Here is a 21,849-nt window from a genome sequence, read left to right as displayed (position 1 = left end):
GGTTTGCTACCAGTACTGGGACGAACCCCCCTGGTGTTCTTGATGTGATTCAGCATCACTTCTGTGACACTGCTGCCCAAAAGTGCCCAGTGAGTGTCACCACAAGGAAATAGTGAACCGTTGTGTCGGGTAACTGCCTGGACTCTTGAGAACGTCGTGTCGGTAAGGATGAGGGCCCAGGTTAAAGGAGGCAGAAGGGAGAAAAACACTCTACGGTCCATAACCGGACAGTGAAACACATCTGAGCTTGTTTCTGGGTCGGCAGGCCGCGTCATGTCGGTGTTGAACCGCCTCTGCCCCTGTTCCGGGGGCACGTCTGGGCTCAGCGCAGGGAGCAAGGCCTTATGGGCGAGGGGTTGGTGTGCGCCTGGCCTGAGCGCTGGGAGTGGGAGAGGCCGCCGGCCTGGGAAGGCCCCTGGCCTTCCGTGGAGCGGGCCACATTTCCCGGTGTCCCCGGGGGACGGATCTCTGGTCCAGACCCGGGGCTTGATGCCATGATCCTGGGAGTGTGTTGTGATCTTTACAGGAACTACTGACCGAAGGGTTACTTTATTAGAGAGAGGAGATGGAAAATAAACAGCCAGAAGAAGGCAAGAAAGAAGCAAAAAACACGGAATAGAAGGACGGACAGCAGATAACAAGGTGGTGGACAACCCCTGTTCCCTTAGTGGTCACACCAGATGCAGCGGGACCAAATTGTTTAATTGGAAGAAAGATTGTCCAGCTGGATCTTAACAAGGCCAGCTTTCCCAGCAGACACACGAAAGTAGAATAACAAGTTAAACGTGGAAAGATGGAAAACCCAAGTCCTGCAAACGGCATCCCAGGAGAAAAGGCAGCACAGAGGCAGGATGTTCCCGGTTGGGCATATGTGGGCCCGTCCAGGTTTTATTCTGAGCACATCGAAAGGGACAGAGCAGTGGGCATTTTCTCTGGCTGCAGCACCTGGGAGGTTGGCTACGTTTGCTGGGCCCGTGTGTGTGTGTGTGTGCGCGCGCGCACATGTGTGTGAGCACACTCACACTCTCCCTGTCTCCGTTTCTGGCTGTCTTGTAGAGACATGGGTCACGTGACATTTCCTCTCGCAGGTCATTGGTCAGAACTTTCTGTGGTGTCAGCCTGCAGCGAAGGCCCAGGGCACTAACGGTCTTGATTCCAAGAGCCAGCTTTATTGTCTACAAGTTTAAAAAGGGAAAAGATAACCGATAGCTCTTTCTCCCTTCTTTTTTATTATTTTTAAAAATTTATTTATATATTTTGAAAGAACGAGTGGGTGAGGGGCAGAGAGAGAGAGAGAGAGAGAGAGAGAGAATCTTAAGCAGGCTCAGAGCTGTCAGTGCAGACTCCGACGTGGGGCTCACACTTGGGAACCGTGAGATCATGACCTGAGCTAAAGTCGGACGCTCAACTGACTGAGCCCCCCAGGCACCCCTTCCTCTTCTGTTCTGTCTGGTGTGGCTCTTTCTTCTCTCTTCCCTTTGTCATCTGGACTCAGAGCTCATGTACGTAGTGGGCTTGGCTCTGTGCTGCAGGCTGTGGAAAATTAAACCATGTTGTTCTTGCTTTTCACCTAAAGATGGACTTTTTTTGTTGATTTTTTTTTTTTTTACATTTACTTATTTTTGAGACACAGAGACAGAGCACAAGTGGGGGAGGGGCAGAGAGAGAGAGAGAGAGAGACAGACAGACAGACAAAGAATCTGAAGCCGGCTCCAGACTCCGAGCTGTCAGCACAGAGCCCGATGCAGGGCTCGAACTCACGAACTGTGAGATCATGACCCAAGCCGAAGTCGGATGCTCAACCGACTGAGCCACCCGGGCGCCCCAAGATGGACTTTTTTATACGTGTGGGAAGCACGCTGGGGACCTGTCTGAGGTGTAAGACACACAGTCTTGGACACATGGGAGTCGAAGGCTCTGTCCTGCTGGACGGGGCTCTTGCATAGGGGGAGGGCAAAGGTGAGCAGGTGCAGGGGTGGAGCGCGTGCTCTGCGGGCTTGGGCTTCCAAGCTGGGATGCCTTTTCCTCTTTAAGTTGGAGTTTTTTTTCTCGTTTGACCAAATGAGTGTTTACAGAATGTAACCAAAGTTTAATATTCCTTACTCGTAATGGGGAAACTGAAAAAACCGTGTAGCACTTAGCCTGTGATCTGGATTCCAGTACTGTGGTTGTTATGGTGACGATATCGGTGGTTTTATGTTTTTAAGTATAGAAGAGGAATAAGAGTGTCATTTAAAAATAATGTTTTATGGTGGGACGGCTGGCTGGCTCCGTCGTTGCACTCGATCTCCGGGTCATGAGTTTGAGCCCATGTTGGGTGTAGAGCCTACTGTTCACAAAAATTGTTTAAAGTAATAAAAATGAAATTGTATGATTCTTAAAGAGTTTTGATGCGGCAGGCTCCCATCATTCTGTCTGCTTCACGGTAGGAATGATCTAGATAAGGAAGTGTACACAGGCACAAGACCAGGGACAGGCATTGGTGTCTCTGTCCTCGTCCCCATCCCTTCCTATGGCCCTTGGACGGGACGTGTTGTGTGCTAGGAGCCTTTGGGCCCTGCCCCTGCCCCCAGCTGGCTGGAACCCGTTAGTGGCCTCCCCAGAGGCTTTGGTGGCTGTGGGTGGGTGGGGCAGAGAAACTGCGTGGTGTTGGACGGTGACCTACTCCTTTCTGGAGACGGACGTGGAGCACATGTTTCCTGAGCCAGCACGGAACTTCGGTGGCTGTGTCTCCATCCGGTGCTGTGGCCTCATTGGCCAGAATAGGAGGACCACCTGGCTGGCGCTTTTCTCATTTTCGTGGCCTCAGGTGCCACCTCTCCCGAGACCGGATGCCAAGGCCCCCCGGGGAGTTGGTCCCCCTTTGGTCGGGCCTCTCTTCTGGTCGTGCTGCCTGGCCCTGCACGTCCTGCGTGATGGGTGTTCAGGGTACCGAGGGGCCTGGTCCCCAGTCTCGTTAGGGCACCTTTTTCTGAGTCTGTGTGTGGCACGAATCGGGCCCGGTGAGGCAATGGTTGTCCACAGGGGTTCCGTCCCCATAGAGACGGTCTCCTCTCCCTCTCTGCGCTGAGGACACTGGAGTCTGAGGGCCGCCGTGATGCGCCCCAGGTGCCCGCGCTTGGCACACGCTGGGCACTGTGGGTCGTGGTGCGCTCGACAGAGTGAGGCTGGGGCTCCCGACGGGGCGGCAGTCGGGCGGGTCCTGCGAGGCCCCCATATCCCGCCAGCCATCACAGAACGTCTTCGCTTTCCCTGAGCCCCTTGTCACTACCGGAGGGCAGTCTGGGAGGAGGAGGTGCCTGGCGGGGCTTGGGGGGGGGGTACCTTGACGGGAGAACAGCACGGCCCCCAGAAGTCATTGCTCCCAGAAGTCATTGCGGTGCGACTGGCCCCGAGGGTGCCCGGGAGCTCGGTCCATTGAGCGTCCAACTCCTGGTTTCGCCGCACCCGGCGGGCAGCTTGCAGCCTCCGTAGACGCACGTGTACCTTCACCCCCGGCTCCCGCCTGCGTCCCGTGAGCCTTGTCAGACTCGTGCGCCAGAGTCCCGGCCGGCTCCTTGAAGGGGTCGTGGCCTCCTGTGGCCTCAGACTCTGGGGAGAAGCAGCGGGGGTAGGGGCATCGGTGTCGCTGCTGCTGGTGGCGGAGGTGCGCCCCGCTGTGCGGCAAGTAAGCCTGCCAGCAGCGTTCTTTAGAAGACCCGAGAGCAGAATGGCACACATCCCGTTTGTAGTGACGTGCATAAAAGTGCAAATCGCGGTGACAAGTGTGTGCGCACTTACACGTCTGCCTAAATGCACGCCAAAGATCCGGAAGATGCCCGGGGCTTTACCCATCCCTCTGGGAAGAGCAGAGGGGCCGGAGGCAGGACGGAGGCACCGGCCCCTTGTGCTGTGTTTTCTGGATTCTTTACATGCGCGGTTCATAGATCGGTATCTGCACGGATACTCGCCCGTGGATGTGGGTGATTGCGCACGTGTCCTTGGGCTGCTGCTGACCTTTGCTCCCTGTTCACAGGTGCGGGTCCTGGCGGGAGCCTGCCAACCCCTACTACGTCAGCTCCGGCTACGCCCTCGCCCCGGCCACCAGTGCCAACGACAGTGAGCAGCAGAGCCTATCCAGTGATGCCGACAGCCTGTCCCTCACCGACAGCAGCGTGTGAGTCCCCCCTTCTTGGGCGAACCCCGGCAGGCCCCCCCGCTGCTGCACGGACAGTCCGCGCTGCAGGACGTGTCCTTGATGGTCCCTGGGGCTGCAGCCACTGCTTCTCCCCGGGCCAAGGCTGCTGGGACCTTTGAAAGAGAAGAAACTAAGGAAGCAGATTCCAGAGCGGCCCAGATTCTCATGCCGTGGTTCAGTTTTGTCTTCGACATTCGGTCTGGGGTTCGCTTTACAGACGGGTGGCCAAGCAGGGTGGGCGGTGGGGGTGCGGGCCTCCTCTGGCAGGGCTGCTTCCTGGGCAGGGGTGCCTCTCCGTACTTGTCACTGTTCAAAATCTACTCCCTGTCACCTACTTGGCATGGGGGATGGGAAGACAGGAGCCGGAGGGGAGTCGTTACAGCTGGTTCCGGGCCAGCCCCACCGCCTGGTCGATTCAGGGACAGCTACTGGGGCTGCAACACATCTCTGAGGCCTCAGTGACCGTCAAGAACCACCTTGAGCCTTAGCGGCCCTCGGTGGTGACAGTGGACCGTATTCTCCCATCGTCCTCCCCAGGGAAGCCCTCCCTTTGTGAGAAAGTACTTATTTTCCAACACTCTTCCTTTGCTTTGGTAGGTGGCTTTTTGGGACCACCCAAAGAGTGGTGTAAAACACCCTGTTGTTATATCAGGGCATTGCCCAACCAGCCTATCAACGTCATGTGGGGTCTTGGCCACCCGTGAACATCAGACGTACCCAGCTCTAAGACTGTGTGCCATTCGCCATCTGATCACCACTGATGGGAAGTCCCCGGCCAGGGCCAGGGGCTGGGGGCCGAACCGCGGGCACCCTCCCCGCACAGAGGCTGCAGGGGTGTGGGCCAGGACCACCAGCGGGGGGGGGGGGGGGGGGGGTGGTTAGCAACTGTCAACCAGTCGCTGGGGGATTTCTTCCCCAGCCCGCTTGTTTCTTCACGGGAAACATTTTGGAAAATCAGGTAGAGTTAAATAAGAAAGAAAAAAAGGGTTACTAAACCCTTTTTTAAATTTGTCCCACTTTCTGCGCCGTTTTCATACTTGCTGTCTCCCCTTTGCCTACGCCCCTGCCTGTGGTGTGCACACACCGCTTCTGCAGGCTCCCCTGCGTCGCCGCGCATCTGGGGCCCCTTTCTCTTCTCCTCTTTGGTGGCCACGTGGTGGTGACGTCACAAGACGGGTCTGTCCCTTTGGGTTCAACTTGTGTGTGTATATTGACTATTTCATCCTTCTTTGTGTCACATCTTTTTTTTTTTTTTTTAACGTTTATTTATTATAGAGAGACATAGAGAGATAGAAAAGAGCATGGGAGGGGCAGAGAGAGGGGGAGACACAGAATCTGAAGCAGGCTCCAGGCTCTGAGCTGTCAGCACAGAGCCTGACGTGGGGCTCGAACTCACAAATCACAAGATCGTGACCTGAGCCAAAGTCGGATGCCCAACCGACTGAACCACTCAGGTGCCCCCCCCCCTTTTTTTAGTTTATTTTTAGAGAGAGAGAGAGAGAGCAAGCAGGGGAGGGGCAGAGAGAGGGAAAAAGAGAATCCCAAGTAGGCTCAACCGACTGAGCCCCTCAGCCCTCAGCCACCCCCTTTGCATCACATCTTTAAGATAAAACGTTGACGTGTTTTTAGCAGTTTCTTACTTGAAATGACTGTGCTTTTAGCAGTGCCCGCTGTGACCCCCACTCGCAGCTGACGGCTCGGGATGGTGCCCTCATGCTGTTTGGTTTTCTCCTCCCAGAAACTGGTTACTACAATGAAGATTCATTTGCCAGCACATTTTTCTCGTAAAGTCTGTTAATTCACTCTAAGAAAAGGACATATGTTTGCTAAAGGGAAGATCTAAAGTTTTTAAAGTATTTTTTTCCTGATATTCTGTTCATGTTGGCTTACTCTAAGACTGAGAAACATAGGAATAGTAGGGGCGCCTGGGTGGCTATTGGTTAAGCGTCCGACTTTGGCTCAGGTCATGATCTCATGGTTCGTGAGTTTGAAGCCCGTGTTGGGCCCTGTGCTGACAGCGCAGAGCCCGCTTGGGATCCTGTGGCCCCCTGTCTCCCTGCCCCTCCCCTACTTGTGTGCACTCCCTCTCTCCCTGTCTCCCTCTCTCCCTCTCTCCCTCCCTCCCTCTCTCCATCTCAATAAACATTAAAAACATTTTCCCCCTCTTTCCTTCTGCTCCCTCCCCTGTGTGTGTGTGCTCTCCCTCTTTCTCTCAAGTAAAAAAAAAAAAAAAAAAACAAACTTAATAGTAATAAATAAATAAATGTATGCTTTTTTTTTATTTTTTCAAAAAAACGTAGGAATAAATTTAGAATGTATTTGAATATATGTCAGAGGCAAAAAGTAGCATGGTGCATTTCTTCTACATTATTTCTCCTGGGCACAGCTGCCCTCGGTACGTCGACCACAGTAAAAACGGTGGCATGGCTCACTAGACTTTGGACGTGGGCGTCCAAGGACAGTGCCTCATCCGGAGGCATGTGGGACCTTTAACCAGTGCCTGGTCAAAGCGTATGAGAAACAAGTTGGTGGCTGGGGACACCTGAGCAAAACCCTCCGGGCAGATGACGACATCTTTTAATGCATTTGACTTGCCTGCTGCTTGATAGCTGTCCCCTGAGGTGCCCCTGCTGGAGTGCTGAGCCAGTCACACTGCACACCCGGCTGGTGCCCTGATAGCCGGGACACCGAGGCAGTGACAGGAGAGGTGGGCTGTCCCAGCCTCATTCTGCCTCATTCAGCCAAAGTCTACCCTTTCCATCCAGACCGGGGCTCTCAGGAATATGATTTTAAGAGGAGAATGTTGCATCCCTGCCTGTAAGCAAAGCCGCCGAGCTGGGGGCCCAGCAGTTAAGAAATGAGATCAGAATTGTGTGCACGTGTGGATCCTGCTGGCAAGTAGGAGCACTGCTCTGAGAGCGCCCCAGCCCTGTCTCCCCACACCCCCTTCCCTGGGCCGTGCTTGGGAAGGAGGCCAGGGGACACAGATCTTCACCCACTGGAGGCCAGGGAGGCCGAGGTCTTTCAACAGCCAGATGGTTTACAGACCCCTCCCTTCCAGCTGTCAGAGCTGGGAACCCGCTCAGGAGTTCTTCAGTGAGGAGGAGGTGGAGACCCAGAGGAGCCACTCTCTCTAGGCATCCTGCTCTGGCGGACGTCGTCACGTCACAGTGGCTCCTGTTGGCCACTGTGCTTCTTAGCGTAGATTTAAATAGTGCGGAGAGGACTGGAGAGCTGGAGGGATCGGGTCCGTGCAGTGGGTGAGGTGTTAGAGCTGGCGTGTGTCTTGAGTAGGTACATTCAGTCATGTACAGACAACATGTGATTTGATTCATACGTTTATCACAATTTCAAGAGGGTTTATAACTAAAACTTACGTCAAGGAAGCTAATTTGCGTACCCTCAGAGAGAGAACGCTGCCTTTCCAGTCTACCTTGGAAGATAGCAGGTAACATAGAACCTGGGAGATCTGTTCCAGTGGGATCTAAATTGTCTTGGCTGTCCATGTTTTGGTCTGTTTACAGCACCCCTGCCAGACAGGCACCTGGGCGTTCAGTGACAGGTCAGTGAATGTTTCAGGCTTTGTGGCCACATACGGTCTCTGTCACATACTCCTTTCCTGCTTTTCTTCCCCCCCAATTTTATTTTATTTTTTTTTTTATGTTTTTATTTTTGAGACAGAGAGAGACAGAGCATAAGCAGGGGAGGGGCAGAGAGAGAGGGAGACACAGAATCTGAAGCAGGCTCCAGGCTCTGAGCTGTCAGCACAGAACCCGACGCGGGGCTCAAACTCACAAACCGTGAGATTGTGACCTGAGCCGAAGTCAGATGCTTAACCGACGGAGCCACCCAGGTGCCCCTTCCCCTTCAAGTTTTGAGAGAGAACACAAGTGGGGGAGGGGCAGAGGGAGAGAGCAGGCTCTATGCTCAGTGTGGGACCCGACAGGGGCTCGATCCCGCGACTCCGGGATCATGACTTGAGCTGAAATGAAGAATAAAATGAAATGACGCTCATCCCACTGAGCCACCGAGGTGCCCCTTGTCCACTGCTTTAGAAAACGGAGAAACCCTTGTTGGCTCTCAGGCTATAGAGAGCAGGCCTCGCCAGCTGCACTTCCCTGAGCTGTTTGTCTTGCACTCACGCCGGACTCTCTCTCCTCCGGACAGGGATGGAGTCCCGCCGTACAGGACCCGTAAGCAGCACCGCCGGGAGATGCAAGAGAGCGTCCAGGTCAACGGGCGGGTGCCCCTACCTCACATCCCTGTAAGTTCTGGCCGCGCAGCCCTGCGCCCTGTCTCCTGGGCCCTCTGGGACCATGCCCACCCTTTCTCCCTCCACCCCCGGCCACTGTGGCACTGGGCAGCGGGAAGGGCATTGCTTCCTGCGGGCTCAGCTCATGTCCAGGCATAGCGTGTGGTCAACACGAGGTCACGCCCCGCAGGCTGGCGAGGACAGCGTGGGCGACTTGTAGGCCCACACGTTCCCTTCAGAGGGGCAGGGAGGGCCTCACGTAGCACCTGCTGTGCAGTCTTCCCGTCCTGCTAAGTGACGTGCTGCTCCTCGATGTGGGAGAGCAGCTCTGAGCCCCTGTCCCTGGCTCGATACCGGGCCCGGCCCCTGCACGGGCCACCTCACTGTGGCTCCATGCGGAATCCTGACGGCGGTGATGCTCAGTGCCTCTGATCCCAAGTTACTGCGAGCACTTGCTGTGGGAGGTGCCTCAGCTTCACCTCCTGGGAGGAAATAGGTGACAGTAGTCCCCCCGACTGTGGGCGCCGGGGGGGGCTTCGCAGAGTAGGCAGGCAGCCCACCCCCATCTGCAGAGACCTCTTTATCTTGGCGTGCCGACCGAACGGGAAAGACTTCTCAGGGAAGAGAAGGAGGGCTTGCAGGAGTCTCAAACCGTTGGTGCTGCGAGCAGCTGTCCGCGGTTCCTGTGCAGGTGAAGGGGACGTCTCTCGGGGTCACCGCACACTCATCCGTGGCCAGTTCTTTGCTTAGAGTCTTTTAGCTAATTTCCAGGTAAGAAAGGTGATTTTTATGGTTGAGCAGAAAGGATGTGGGTATGTTCTCGCTTCTGAGAAGAGGATGGGTGGTCAGTGTTAGGGACACCCAGGGGACTCGGTCGGTTCAGTGTCATGACCTCAGGTTCGGCTCAGGTCATGACCTCACTGCTGGCGGAGTCGGGCCCCGTGTCGGGCTCTGTGCTGACAGCGCGGAGCCCGCCTGTGATTCTCTTCCTCTCTCTCTCTCTCTCTCTCTCTCTCTCTCTCTCTGCCTCTCCCTGCTTGCGTGCTCTCTAAATAAATAAATAAATGTTTAAAAAAGGAGAAAACAGAAAAGCCTGGTCAAGCATCTTGTCACCTCCCAGCACAGACTTGACCTCAGCCAGGCGCCGACAGCGTGTGCTCGGGAGGAGTGGAAGCTGCTGCTGGTGGTCTGTGTGCGCGTGTGCGCCTGCGTGTGCGTGCGCGCTGCCGGGGCCCCTCAGGGCTCCCCCGTAGGGAGCACCAGCCAACTCGTGCTGTCGGAGCGCAGCCGGGGCCTGCACACGTCTTCACCTCGCTGTAGGCTGGTGCGTGTGTCTCCCAGCTCTCTTCAGAGATCTTTTTTGTTCTTTGTGTTCTGTGGTTTTTTTAAGGGTTATTTATTTATTTTCAGAGAGGGGGCAGGGAGTGGGGGAGGGGCAGGGGGAGAGGGAGACAGAGAATCCCAAGTAGGCTCCGCACTGTCAGCACGGAGCCTGATGCAGGGCTCGGTCTCAGATGGTGACCTGAGTCGGTGCCAAGTCAGACGCTTAACTGACCGACCCCCCAGGTTCCTCTCTTCACGGATGTGTAAATTCAGGACTGGGCCTGGGCAGGGGGAGCAGTAGGGGTGCCTGGGTACCCTGTGGCCCAGAGAGGAAGGGGGTGAGTGGACACGGGAGCCACGTGGAGGTGCTCCCTCCCACCAGGCCACCAAAGCGTGAGGGTCAGTGGCGGTGAGGTGGGAACGTGCGCGTCTCCGCTGACGGACTGAACACACCGGGAGTGTGATGAGCAGCAGGACGCCTGCACCAGCCCAGGTGAAGCTGTCGCTCCCGTGGGAAGAAGTGACTTCGGGGCAGGGGTGCCATCTTCGGCCGCGAGGGGACCCGTGGATGCTGCCCCCTCGAGGACCACGAGAGGCCCGGGGCCTCTTGCCGGAGAAATCAGCAGGACACAGCCCAGGTTGAGGGCCACCCTGCCCAAGAATTGGCTTCAAATTTTCAAAAGTCACAGGGTCACAAAGGTGCAGAGGAGACAGCCTCGTTCCAGACCGAGGGAGTGCAGAGAAACGGTCCAGCTGAGCGCCGTGGCCGTGCAGGGCCTGTGGGGCCTCGGGGTCCAGGGATGCTCATGTCAGGGAGCCCTCCTCTGTGGCACGCCTACCGACCAATCTGGCGATAGGATCTAATTCAAACAATTAAATGGCATATTCAAGAAAACCAAAAGAGAAAGTTGGTGACCCGGAATATAGACCCGGAAAGATGTCTCAGAATGCGGCACAGAGAATCAGGAAGAGACAAGAGTCAGAAGTGTCATTGGGGGAATGTTCCAGAATCGAAAGCAAGGCATCTTCAGTCTCTGGAAGGTCCTGGCCAAGTCAGCGTGAAGGCAGAGCTGAGAGAGGCAGGCGTGGCAGCGAGAGCCTGGCTTTACCGTGCGGTGTGGACAGTGCTGTGGCCTCACAGCCTTCCAACCTCGGCCGCCCAACCCCCCGGCAGGGCTAGGAGCGTTCTCGGGCACCACACTGACCCTCGGGCCTGACCCTGTGCAACCATTCGGTGAAAGCAGGAGTTCTGTGGGTCCTGGTGACTTCTGAGTGCTGGTTACCTTCCAGGGGAGGCTTAATGAGCCCCGCTCCTTGAGCTGTTCACACGTTCAAGGGAACAGGTCGTGGCTGGGATGGACTGGGCACGGCCAGGCGGTTGGTGCAGATGCTGGGGGCGGTGAGGGGGGGCAGAGGTCACCGGCCTCCTCACCCACCTGGGCTTCGTTTTCCGGGGACCAGCGTTAGAAGATGTCGCCCGGGTGCTTCTCGGCGGCGTGGGGAGCTTCGTGGTCTCTGCAGGGGCCCCTCTGCATCTGTCTGATAGCTCAGCAGAGGGGCCTGGCGGGGGGTGTGCTTGGGTAGCCCGTCGAGGCGGTGGGGCGCGGGGGGCGGGGGGGTCTCAGCAGCAGAAGCGCTGCCTGGGTGAGCTGGCGCCTGCCGTGAGCACTGGGCGCAGCCTGGAGCCCAGCCTGGCTGTGTGGTCAGGTCAGACAGGCCCGCACGTGGCTCGGAGTTAAGAGCGAAGAGAGGGCATGCTGCATCCGTTCTGTCCGGGCGTGGAAATAAAGCAGGAGAAACCTCACAGGAGGGGAGTCGGGAAGCCAGTGGGGGGAGCTCTCGTGCCAACCCAGCAGGAGCGTCCGTTACAGGGAAGGACGCGCTGCGTCCCCTACACACTGCGTCCCACCCCTGCAGCTCAGCCAAGGAGAAGCCTTTGTCGCCCCAGACGCTTGCTTCTCTCCAGTGGACTTCCATTCACAGCAGCCCTCCCAACTCCCCTTCTCCGTAAGATGACGTCTTTGCCTTTGTTTGTGGGAGTAGTCTATCACTTTTGCCATTCAACGCTTGTCCCCGGATGCAGTTCTTTGTTACTCCTAAATAAAACCATTTTTGCTGGTAAAATAACTGACTTTTATTTTTAAGGGCAACATTTTTTATCTAACAAACCAGAAGAAAATGTTTCCCATCTTGGCCGAGGTCGTGGAGTCCTGTGATTGGGGTGTCTCTTCTGTGGCTGGTGACACCCTCCTGCCCCAGGAACCTGTGCGTGTCTACTTTGTCGTTGGGCCGGAGACTTGGGGTGGGTCTCAGGGGAGGCAAGTCTGGGGAGCGCGGGCGAGAGGCAGACGCTGTGCTGCCCCGAGGTAGGCGAGTGGGCTGTGCCTGGTGGTCCTTGCTGCGTGACTTCCAGGGGATCAGGCCCAGGACGAGGGGCTGTGTGTGGGTGTCGGCGCAGGGGCACAGAGGCACCACCACGTGGGGGACCCCGCTGACTTTCCAGTCAGGAAAGGTCTACTCCTTAATGCCCGAGGGAGGGGCCATCTGAACTCCCCAGAAGGTCCACAGTTGTAATTACTGGGACTTTTTCCTTTGTGACTTCTTTTGTTCCTCCACAGCCGGAAGGGTACCCGTTTTTCCACAGAGCTGGTAATTATTGTCATTCCTGACAGTTTTCCATTTTCAGAAGCACAGCCGTGCAGCCTAGAGGCTCTTTTCCAGAACACCTGAGCTTGGGGGCAGGCATCCGCCGCAGGGCCGAGCCTCGCACGCGTCCTCACTCCACGTGGGTGCGTTTCCGTCTCGTGGGGACTTCTCACTCTGCCCTTTCTCTGCGTGTGCCGTCTCACGGTCAGCACTGCTCAGCGCTTGCCACCTGGACGTCTGGCTTTGCTCTCTCAGTCCCATATAGGTCACTGCCCTCTGCTCAGTTCAGTCCCCGGAGAAGCCAGCCTGCTGGCCTCGGGCCTTTCTTGTCCACTGGGATATGCTGTCCGCAAAGACTCCCTTCCGGGTCTCGGCCTCATGGCTGTCCCTACTGCCCAGGCTCTTCTGAGAACACTGGGCACCCCCGGACCTTTCGCACCAGCTCTCTCTGTTGAAGTGTTAGCTTGTGTCCTGGGCTTGCCCTCCCCTGCTTCCCTCTCCGGACCCTTCCTAGCTTTCTGCAGCCGCCCCTGAGCTCATCGAGGCCAGTGATAGCCCCACACGTGGGCATTTGTCCCCGAGCCCTTCCCGTGATTTTCTCACCTAAGCTTACCTGTTTCTGAGGTTCTGTCGTTTTGTAGATGAGAAACATAGTCAAAACTGTGCCCAGGGGCACTGCCCCCGCTCAGGCTCCTGCCCCACACGGAGTCCTCCCTACTCAGCTTGCTGTACATATGAAGTCCAGGGTTCTAGATCGCCACTATCCATCCAGGAGATCTGAGAGGATTCCTGTGTGTCACCCTGTCTCAGGCTACTCCCTCCTCCGTCTGCCCTCCTGCCCCATCTGAGCCCCCTGGGCTCTCTCCCCTCCTCTTGGCAGCTCCCCGGTGACCCCATCCCCCTCAACAGGGGGGTGGTGGCTTAGGTTTTAAAAAATACGTATATTTTTTTTAATTTTTGAGAGAGAGACAGAGTGCAAGCTGGAGAGTGGCAGAGAGAAAGGGGGACAGAGGGCTCGAAGCTGGGCTCTCCGCTGTCAGCACAGAGCCCAGTGTGGTGCTTGAACTCAGGAACCATGAGATTGGAACCTGAGCTGAAATCAGGATTTGGATGCTTAACTGACTGAGCCACCCAGGTGCCCAAGTGGCTTAGACTTTTAAAACACGTTTGCTCTAAAAGATATTGTTAGGACAGCTGATCAAATTAAAATAAGGCCTGATTAGGTAACAGTAATGTTAGACTTTTAAAACATGTAGTGACCTAACACTGACCTAATGTGATGGTCACCAGGGCTCTGTTGTCCCTCCCGGCTCAGTGCTGGGTAAAGGAGACCTTAGACAAGAAAAGGGGGCAGTGAGGAACCCAGCAGAAGGGGCAAGTGTGAACACTCGTTTTAAGAGAAAACGCAGGTTTCTGGGAATGCAAAGTGGTGTAGCCCCTCTGGAAAACAGTCTGGAGGTTCCTCAAAAAACTAAAAATAGAACTACCCTTCGACCCAGCAATTGCACTACTAGGCATTTATCCAAGGGATACAGGCGTGCTGTTTCAAAGGGACACATGCACCCCCGTGTTTATAGCGGCACGATCAACAACAGCCAAAGTATGGAAAGAGTCCAAATGTCCATTGCTGGAGGAATGGATAAAGAAGATGCGACATATGGGGCGCCTGGGTAGCTCAGTCGGTTGAGTGGCCGACTTCAGCTCAGGTCATGATCTCACGGTCTGTGAGTTCAAGCCCCGCGTCGGGCTCTGCGCTGCCAGCTCGGAGCCTGGAGCCTGCTTCAGGTTCTGTGTCTCCCTCTCTCTCTGCCCCTCCCCTGCTCATGCTCTGTCTCTCTGTCTCAAAAATAAATAAAAACAAATTAAAAAAAAAAAGATGTATATTTATACGATGGAGTATTACTTGGCAATCAAAAAGAATGAAATCTTGCCATTTGCAACTATGTGGATGGAACTGGAGGGTGTAATGCTCAGTGAAATTAGAGAAAGACAAAAATCATGACTTCACTCCTATGAGGACTTTAAGGGACAAAACAGATGAACATGAGGGAAGGGAAACACAATATAGAAACAGGGAGGAGGACAAAAGAGAAGAGACTCATAAATATGGAGAACAAACGGAGGGTTGCTGGAGGGGGTGTGGGAGGGGGGATGGGCTAAATGGGGAAGGGGCACTAAGGAATCTACTCCTGAAATCATTGTTGCACTACATGCTGACTAATTTGGATATAAATTTTAAAAAATAAAAAATAAAACAAGTTAAAAAAACGAAACAAAACGCACGTTTCGGGGCCCCTCCTGGTCACCCAGAGAGTGCCCGTGTGCCATCTTGACGGGGCTGGCAGTTCGAGGCTGCACGTGGCCGGCTAATCAGTGTCTCCTTGCAGCGCACTTACCGAATGCCAAAGGAAGTCCGCGTGGAGCCCCAGAAGTTCGCCGCGGAGCTCATCCACCGCCTGGAGGCCATCCAGCGGACACGGGAGGCCGAGGAGAAGCTGGAGGAGCGGCTGAAACGCGTCCGGATGGTGAGTGAGCCTTCTGGAAGAGGCCACGGCGCGGCTCGGGTTCTGGATGATCTTACTGCGTTTTGGTGGAGTTAAGGGCAGCTTCGGGCTCCCACGAGCTCCCTCCTGGGTCTCCCAGAGTGCTGGCTCCTGACGCCCTCTGACCCTGCCCTGGTGGCTGGCCGCTCTCCTGTGACGGGGGCCCGTCTGAAGCCGCCACCGCTTCTGTGCGGCCTTCACCGTCTCCTGGGGAGGAGGTCCCCCTGGCGGGGACCCCGAGCCCGGTCTGGGAGCAACCGGTAGGCACTCAGCAGCCGCTCCTTGGCCTGCGGGGAGCTGGGGTTCCTGTGCCACCTGCTTCTGGGGAGGTGTTGAGAGGCGGGCAGAGACCACGCCCTGCTGTCATCCCCAGGCGGTGGCCACACTGGAGCTACATCGGCTCGGCTCAGGAAGGCGGTTTTGGCAGACGACTCAACGCGTACCACGTGCATACTGACCTCTCCTTTCAGCCCAACCCCCTTCCTGCTCCCTCCCGTGTCCCACATGCCCCCGTGGCCCCGCCAGGTCCCAGGGGCACCGGGCACACGTGTGGAGCAGAGTGTGCTCTTGGCACGGGGCCTGGGGGCTCCCACCTGTCATCCCGAGTGCAGAAAGGGTCATGTTCAGAAATAGGCTCCTGTGCCTTGTTTTCTGCCCCGTGGCCTTGCCGGGAAGAACGTGGAGTGCTGGGACAGTTACGTGTGGTTTGTGACTTACCTGCTCTGATACTTCTCGGCCTGTAGCTGTCAAAGAGACATGGGGCTTATGTGGCCTGTGGGCGTCATCTTGCAAGACTCATTCCCACGTGTGCTCGGGTTTCCGTCCTGAGATGTTGATGACAGACGTCCCTTGAGCACGGCCTTCCCCGTGCTCTTCACACCTCATCAGGTTCTGTGTGTCCCCGAGGCCCCAGTGCCCCGTGCTCCCGGAGCCAGGCGCCACTGTGTCGCTGGAGACAGGCCTTTGCTTTTCTCCAGCAGGTAGGAATCTCCTTCTGAAACTAAGAAAGGTCACCACTGGCAGCACCCGGCCGGCTCGGTCGGTGGAGCGTACGACTCTTCCTCTCAGGGTTGTGAGTTCAAACCCCACGTTGGGTGTGGAGTTTGCTTTAAAAAAAAGAAAAAGGAAAAACAGTCTCCAACAAGTGGCGTCTTGCATTTTTTTCCTCAATACCTCATGCCCGATGCCTGAAACCCAAACCATGACTGTTGTAGGGGTGCCTGGCGCATCGGTTGGTACAGCATCCGACTCTTGATTTTGGCTCAGGTCATGATCCTAGGGTCATGGGATTGAGCCCCATGTAGGACCCTGTGCTGAGCGTGGAGCCTGGTGGGATTCTCTCTTCCCCTCTCTCTCTGCCCCTCTTGCAGGCTTGCTCTCTCTCTTTCTTTCTCTCTCTCTCTCTCAAAACACAACACAAAGAAAAACACACCCAAAACAGGATTGTTCTTGAAGGAATTGTTTCTCTACCTGATCACCTGATACTCATTTACAACACGGACCTGAGCCCTGCTCAGACTCTGTCCGAACCCCCAGGAGGGGCCTGCTGTCTCGCCTTCCGTGTTCCCCCGGTGAGTCATGTGCACCTGAAGTCTGGAGATGCCATCGTAAGGGTAGTCGTGGGGCCCAGCCACAGTCACACCTGGCGGTTTCCTGTCCTGCCCTCCATGCGTCACACACGGTGCCGTGCCCTTGCCGTCCAGGGTTCCGGAGCCCCCTCATATGACACCCAGGTTTGAAATGAGGGGCCAGCCCACCCCCCACATTTTTCAGATTTTGAATAGCGTTTCAAAACCTGGGGTTCGCGGTGGGCACCAGGAAGGCTGGGGTGGTCACTGAGGTGAATGGCCAGATGGCGTGCTCTCCGAGAGGGAGCCCGCATGAAAGTTTTTGGTTTGTTTTTTTTTAACATTTATTCGTTTTTGAAAGGCAGAGAGAGACAGAGCGTGAATGGGGGAGGGGCAGAGAGAGAGGGAGATACAGAAACAGAAGCAGGCTCTAGGCTCCGAGCTGTCAGCACAGAGCCCGGCATGGGGCTTGAACTCACGGACCGAGAGATCATGACCTGAGCCGAAGACGGCCGCTCAACTGACTGAGCCACCCAGGCGCCCCTATGAAAGTATTTTTAAGCACCTGTGCAGGGGCACTAGGTTTTTCTTACCGGCATCTTCTTGTCTCCCTCCCTCATAGTGACCCGGTGACTGCCATGTAGGCAGCGCAGTGCTGGCCTGGGCGCCGGGCGTGTGCTGACCTGCTGCCTGTTTGCCAGTCTGGGTTGCAGTGAGGGTGGGGGCGGACGTTCAGTGGGCATCCATGGAGGCCACCTTCCCCGTCAGGGTCCAGCAGAGGCCTCCGTGAGTGAAGGGACTGTCAGGGCGTAGCCTGTCACGTAACCTTTGAGAAATCAGTGTTGGACACAGAGTTGCCGTGAGGCACGGCGGCTTTTACAGGAGCCAAGCCCTGGTTCGCGTGCCGTTGCGGGGCTGGCACCGTGGCGCATCCGCGGCCCAAGCACACCTCCATCAGTGCCTCCTGAGTACGCTCACGAAGTAAAAGCACCCTGTGGTTTGTGAAAGAAGTTTAAGGAAGGAGACTTTCAATCCGTCTTGCCGTAGAACCCAGCTGTGGTAACTGTGTCAAGTTTGTCCTCGTGGCTCCGTGTGCCCGTGGCCCTGCAGGTCACTGTGCGGGACGGGCGTTTTAACAGCCATCGGTATTCGGTGTATTTTTCTCATGTCTGAGTCTTAGTCTCCTGTTCTCTGCGGCCTCCCCGTTGGGGGCGTGCGGTTGTGCCTGGATCTCCCAGGAGCTGTCACGGGGGGGCTGGGCCTGGCCACAGAGGTTCCCCAGTGCCTGTGACTTAACACAAGATGTTCCAACGAGTAGCCCCTTGTATTTCCTGGGTATCGATTCGGGAACGAATCGGCAGGCCCGCGGTGGCGTCTGGACAGGATTGCCGGGCTCCGTGTCAGTCTCTGGCCTGTAGCCACTCTGTCCCCATAGGCTTCCCTCGGACCCTGGGGGGCTCGCTGCCCCACAGCTGGCTGTGCAGTTCCATCGGATGCCCTGTGTGTTTAAAAACAAAACAGGAGAAATTTTAATCACATATGTGCAGGGAATCCGCATGGACGTGAGAGTCCCTGTCTTGTATGATTTTACAGAATAAGGCTCGTGTAAATATGCCATAAACTATAGTTTTTTTTAAAAGAAGAATAACTACAAATTTTTAAATAGGAGTTTTGTTGTAAAATTCGGAAAATAACAAAGAAGAAAGTGAAAATTCTTAGCTAGACAGTTTGGTAAACCTGTAACATTTCAAAACCGTAAAACCGATTTCCTACATGTGCAGAGCCACCGAGACAAGCTGGCTCTCAGCCCAAGCTGTCCGTCACCACCCCGTGCCGCCCCCTGGGGACTGCAAGAGCCCCTCTTCCTTAACCGTAGGGGTCAGTGTCCGTCGAGGGCAGAGTGGGGGGTCCGGGATGGGACGTGGGGTGGGGAGCCCAGGGCCCCAGTGTGCCCGAGAGGGGCGTGTTCACCCTCCCCGCAGCCATGCGCCTGCCCTCTGTCCTGCTCCGTGCCACCTGCGACCTGAGCGTGGACTGGTGTCTGCAGCTGACCGCCTGTCCTGGTGACATGGAGACGCTTTCCCATAAGTGAAAAGTTTCTTGTGGATTTTGTTAGATTTGTTTCTGGTACAGTACAGGGGTAGCTGTCCCATCCTTTCTGGTCACTACCGGATGTACTCACCGTTATTCTGGTTTGCACAATTCAGTGAGATGAGAAAATAAATACAAGATTTGGCTGGTCAGATGTTATATTTACAGATAGGGTCCCGTTGGCTGCCAGAGACTCCAGAGAAACCCAACTGGATTTAGTGTGACGGTTGACCCAGAATCACAGAGCAGAGCAATTAAGCAGAAAACGAGCTCTTCTGTACAAGGGCATATTCCCTTTGAAAATACAATGGGAAAGGGACGATCAGGTTGCACAGTCGGTTAAGCGTCTGACTCTTTATCTCGACTCAGGTGATGATCTCCCGGTTTGTGAGTTTGGGCCCCACATCAGGCTCTGCTGACAGAGTGGAGCCTGCTTAGGATTCTGTGTCTCTCTCTCTCTCCCTGCCCCTCCCCCCCCAAAATAAATAAATAAACTTTAAAAGCAAACAAAAGAAAATATAATGGAAAACATGGAAATAAAATTGAGAACTAGGAAAATCAACTGAAGAAGTAAAAATATCTTTATTGAGAAGCGTAAAAGAACTAAGTCCCTCTGGAGGTTTCTCAGTGGGCGGGATTGGGTGGGCGTTGTGGTCCTTGAGCTCCTGGTGCGTGGTGGGCGTGCTCACTCTCTCACGCGCCCCAGTACCCAGCGCCTCACCTGGCCTGCTCATCCTGGGCTCAGTGCTTCCTGCCCCCGAGATGGAGCGCTGCGGGCCTATTTCTTTGTTTCCACGAGGGCGAGGTTTCTGTGACTCGGCCGGTGCCAAGAGGTGACTCGTGACCTTGTCCTGCAGGAGGAAGAAGGTGAGGATGGTGACATGCCCTCTGGTCCCCCGGGGGCCACTCATAAGCTGCCTTTGGCCACAGCCTGGCACCACTTCCCGCCCCGCTATGCAGACGTGGGCTGCGTGGGTCTGCGGGACGCGCACGAGGAGAACCCTGAGAGCATCCTGGATGAGCACGTGCAGCGGGTCATGAGGACGCCGGGCTGTCAGTCGCCGGGGCCCGGCCACCGTTCCCCTGACAGCGGGCACGTGCCCAAGATTGTGGGGGTCCTAGGGGGCGTGCCTCCTGGGCACAGTAAGCACGCACCTAAGTCCGGGGTGAAGCTGGACGCATCCGGCCCTCACCTGCACAGGCACGGCCACCACCACAGTCACCACGGGGTGGCCAGGCCCAAGGAGCAGGCCGAAGCTGAGGCCACCCGCCGTGTCCCGGGCAGCTTCTCTTGGGTCCCGGAGCTGCACGGCCACACAGCCAAGCCCCGTAGCCACTCAGAGAGCGTGGGCACCACCCCCAATGCCAGCGACAGCCTGGCCTACAGGTGAGTGTCTGTGACAGCCTGGGCCTTGCTTTGGGATCGGGGCTGTGGTTTCTTCATCCCTGAGCCTGTATCAGTAAGGGCCACGTGCGCCTTCCCGGGGAGGAAGGGGTCACAGTGAGAGGCTGTGTCTCCTGAGGGTTCTGTTCAGTTTTCTGGGCCACAGTTCCCCTTTAAAAGTCGTCCAGCCGGGGTTGCCTGCACAGACTGCGGGCATGTGGTGGCCAGAGGGCCCCAGCGCCCAGCATGAGTGCCTGGTCCTGCCTGGGGTCCCGGGCCATCCAGGGCTCTGGCCTTGAAGGGTGCATGGATAGAGAGGTACCTGTTTCGGGGGAGGCGTCTGGGTGAGGGGTGACTGGGTCCCGGTGCTGCTGCCACCAGGTGGGTGGCGGGGCTGGGAGGGCGAAGGACAGGTGCTCCTGCCCTCCCAGCTGGTGCTGCCTGGACGCCTTGCGCTCCCCACCAGACTAACCTCAGAGAACCCCCTGGCGTTGGGGCGGAGCCCGCGAGGACACACAGCTCTGTCAAAGTCACCACGTTCAGGTAGCCGCTTTCCGGCAACAGGCCACAAAGTAAAGGCAGCCGGTGACTCCCGGCCCCTTGCTTTTGTAGCGGGAAGTCTGGCACTGCCTCCAGAAGAAACGCCAAGAAGGCGGAGTCAGGGAAGAGCGCGGGAGCCGAGGTGCCTGGCCCCTCGGAAGACGCGGAGAAGAACCAAAAGATCATGCAGTGGATCATCGAGGGGGAGAAGGAGATCAGCCGGCACCGCAAGGCTGGCCACGGGTGAGAGGCGCCAGCGTCCCGGGTGGGTGTGGCCACGCAAGCCACGGGTAAAAGGTGCCCGGCGTCCTGGGTGGCGCGGGCACCAGCGTGTAGCACTAATTGACGAGCCTACAGCACAGTTCCGCCAGGGTCTTTGAAGCTGCAGCCTGGCCCCACCCAGCTGTCCTTATACCCCGTGGCCGTGGCCGTGTGAGCTCGCTGACACCTGCCCCGAGTGGGGCCCTGTGCCGGCCTTGGGGTCCTGACACAGCTTCGGTGTCCTGGGCAGGAGTGTCCGCTGCTGAGCTCGTTCTCAAGTCACCACGTTTCTGCCTGATCTCCTCTTGCTGTGCCCAGCCCGCCAAGGGGGGCCCCGCTTTCACACAGCTGCCCTCACGAGCTGCTTTCTGGGTGGCTGACGCCTCCACACGACAGCGACCTAAGTTACCGGGGCAGTTAGGCAGGTACCTGGACGCCACTCCAGACAGACCGCGCAGGACAAGTCTTCTCTGATCGCACCTGGTCACCCCCCAGCCGTCGGTGGCGTCTGTACCCTCCGAACTCTGTACTGGCCCCACAGAGCCGGAGGCTGCTCTGGAGGGTGTGGAGCCAGGACCCCAGACGTGCCATTGCTGCCTCGCGTGGGTCCGTCCATTTTGGGGGGACCATGGGGGACTGGGGCTGGCCCGGACTGCACGCCTTACCCCCAGACCAGCTGTCTGGGCCGTGGGGCTGGTGCCCGTGGGTGGGCTGGCCACCCCTCCTTCCTCAGTCTCCTGCTTCCCTGACTGTCTGTTTTGGATATGGTTGGGGACGGTAGAGTGCACGTGTGTGGCTTGGGGTGGGGGGGGGGAGAAAGGGAGAAGTGGGTAACCACCTGCCAGCCAGCCCATCCTGAGCAGAGACGTGGGACTCTCCACCCGTGGGTCCCTGTGTCTGGTCTCCACGTGACTGTGGGAACAAGGCTCCCGCCAGTGTTCGGACACCTTTGCGGTCACAGAACCTGTCCTGGGTGAGGGGTCTTTCCAGAGCCCCTCTCCTGCTTTGGTTGGGTTTCTCTGGATTTCCTTTTCGGGTTTCCACGAGGAATGGCTCTGTTCTGG

General features: G+C 56.7%; 1 protein-coding gene across 4 annotated transcripts in view; it reads left to right on the top strand.

Annotated features, from left to right (window-relative positions):
• AXIN1 (axin 1) overlaps positions 1 to 21,849 on the top strand; it is a 62,621-nt gene that overhangs the window by 34,065 nt on the left and 6,707 nt on the right. For 2 of the 4 annotated variants that reach the window (XM_053894271.1, XM_053894270.1), the window contains exons 3-8: positions 4,016 to 4,156; positions 8,345 to 8,441; positions 12,425 to 12,541; positions 14,786 to 14,923; positions 19,458 to 19,987; positions 20,597 to 20,767. In XM_053894271.1, the coding sequence (XP_053750246.1) occupies positions 4,016 to 4,156; positions 8,345 to 8,441; positions 12,425 to 12,541; positions 14,786 to 14,923; positions 19,458 to 19,987; positions 20,597 to 20,767 (1,194 nt within the window). The remainder of the gene's footprint in view (positions 1 to 4,015; positions 4,157 to 8,344; positions 8,442 to 12,424; positions 12,542 to 14,785; positions 14,924 to 19,457; positions 19,988 to 20,596; positions 20,768 to 21,849) is intronic. The other 2 variants (XM_053894273.1, XM_019437316.2) reach the window with 1 other exon arrangement.

Source organism: Panthera pardus, unplaced genomic scaffold, assembly GCF_024362965.1.
Source record: "Panthera pardus isolate Hobbes unplaced genomic scaffold, ASM2436296v1 HiC_scaffold_4, whole genome shotgun sequence".
In the NCBI taxonomy this organism is placed as follows: Eukaryota; Metazoa; Chordata; class Mammalia; order Carnivora; family Felidae; genus Panthera; species Panthera pardus.
The sequence above is the reverse complement of the archived record's forward strand: the minus strand, read 5'-3'. Positions and strand labels throughout refer to the sequence as shown.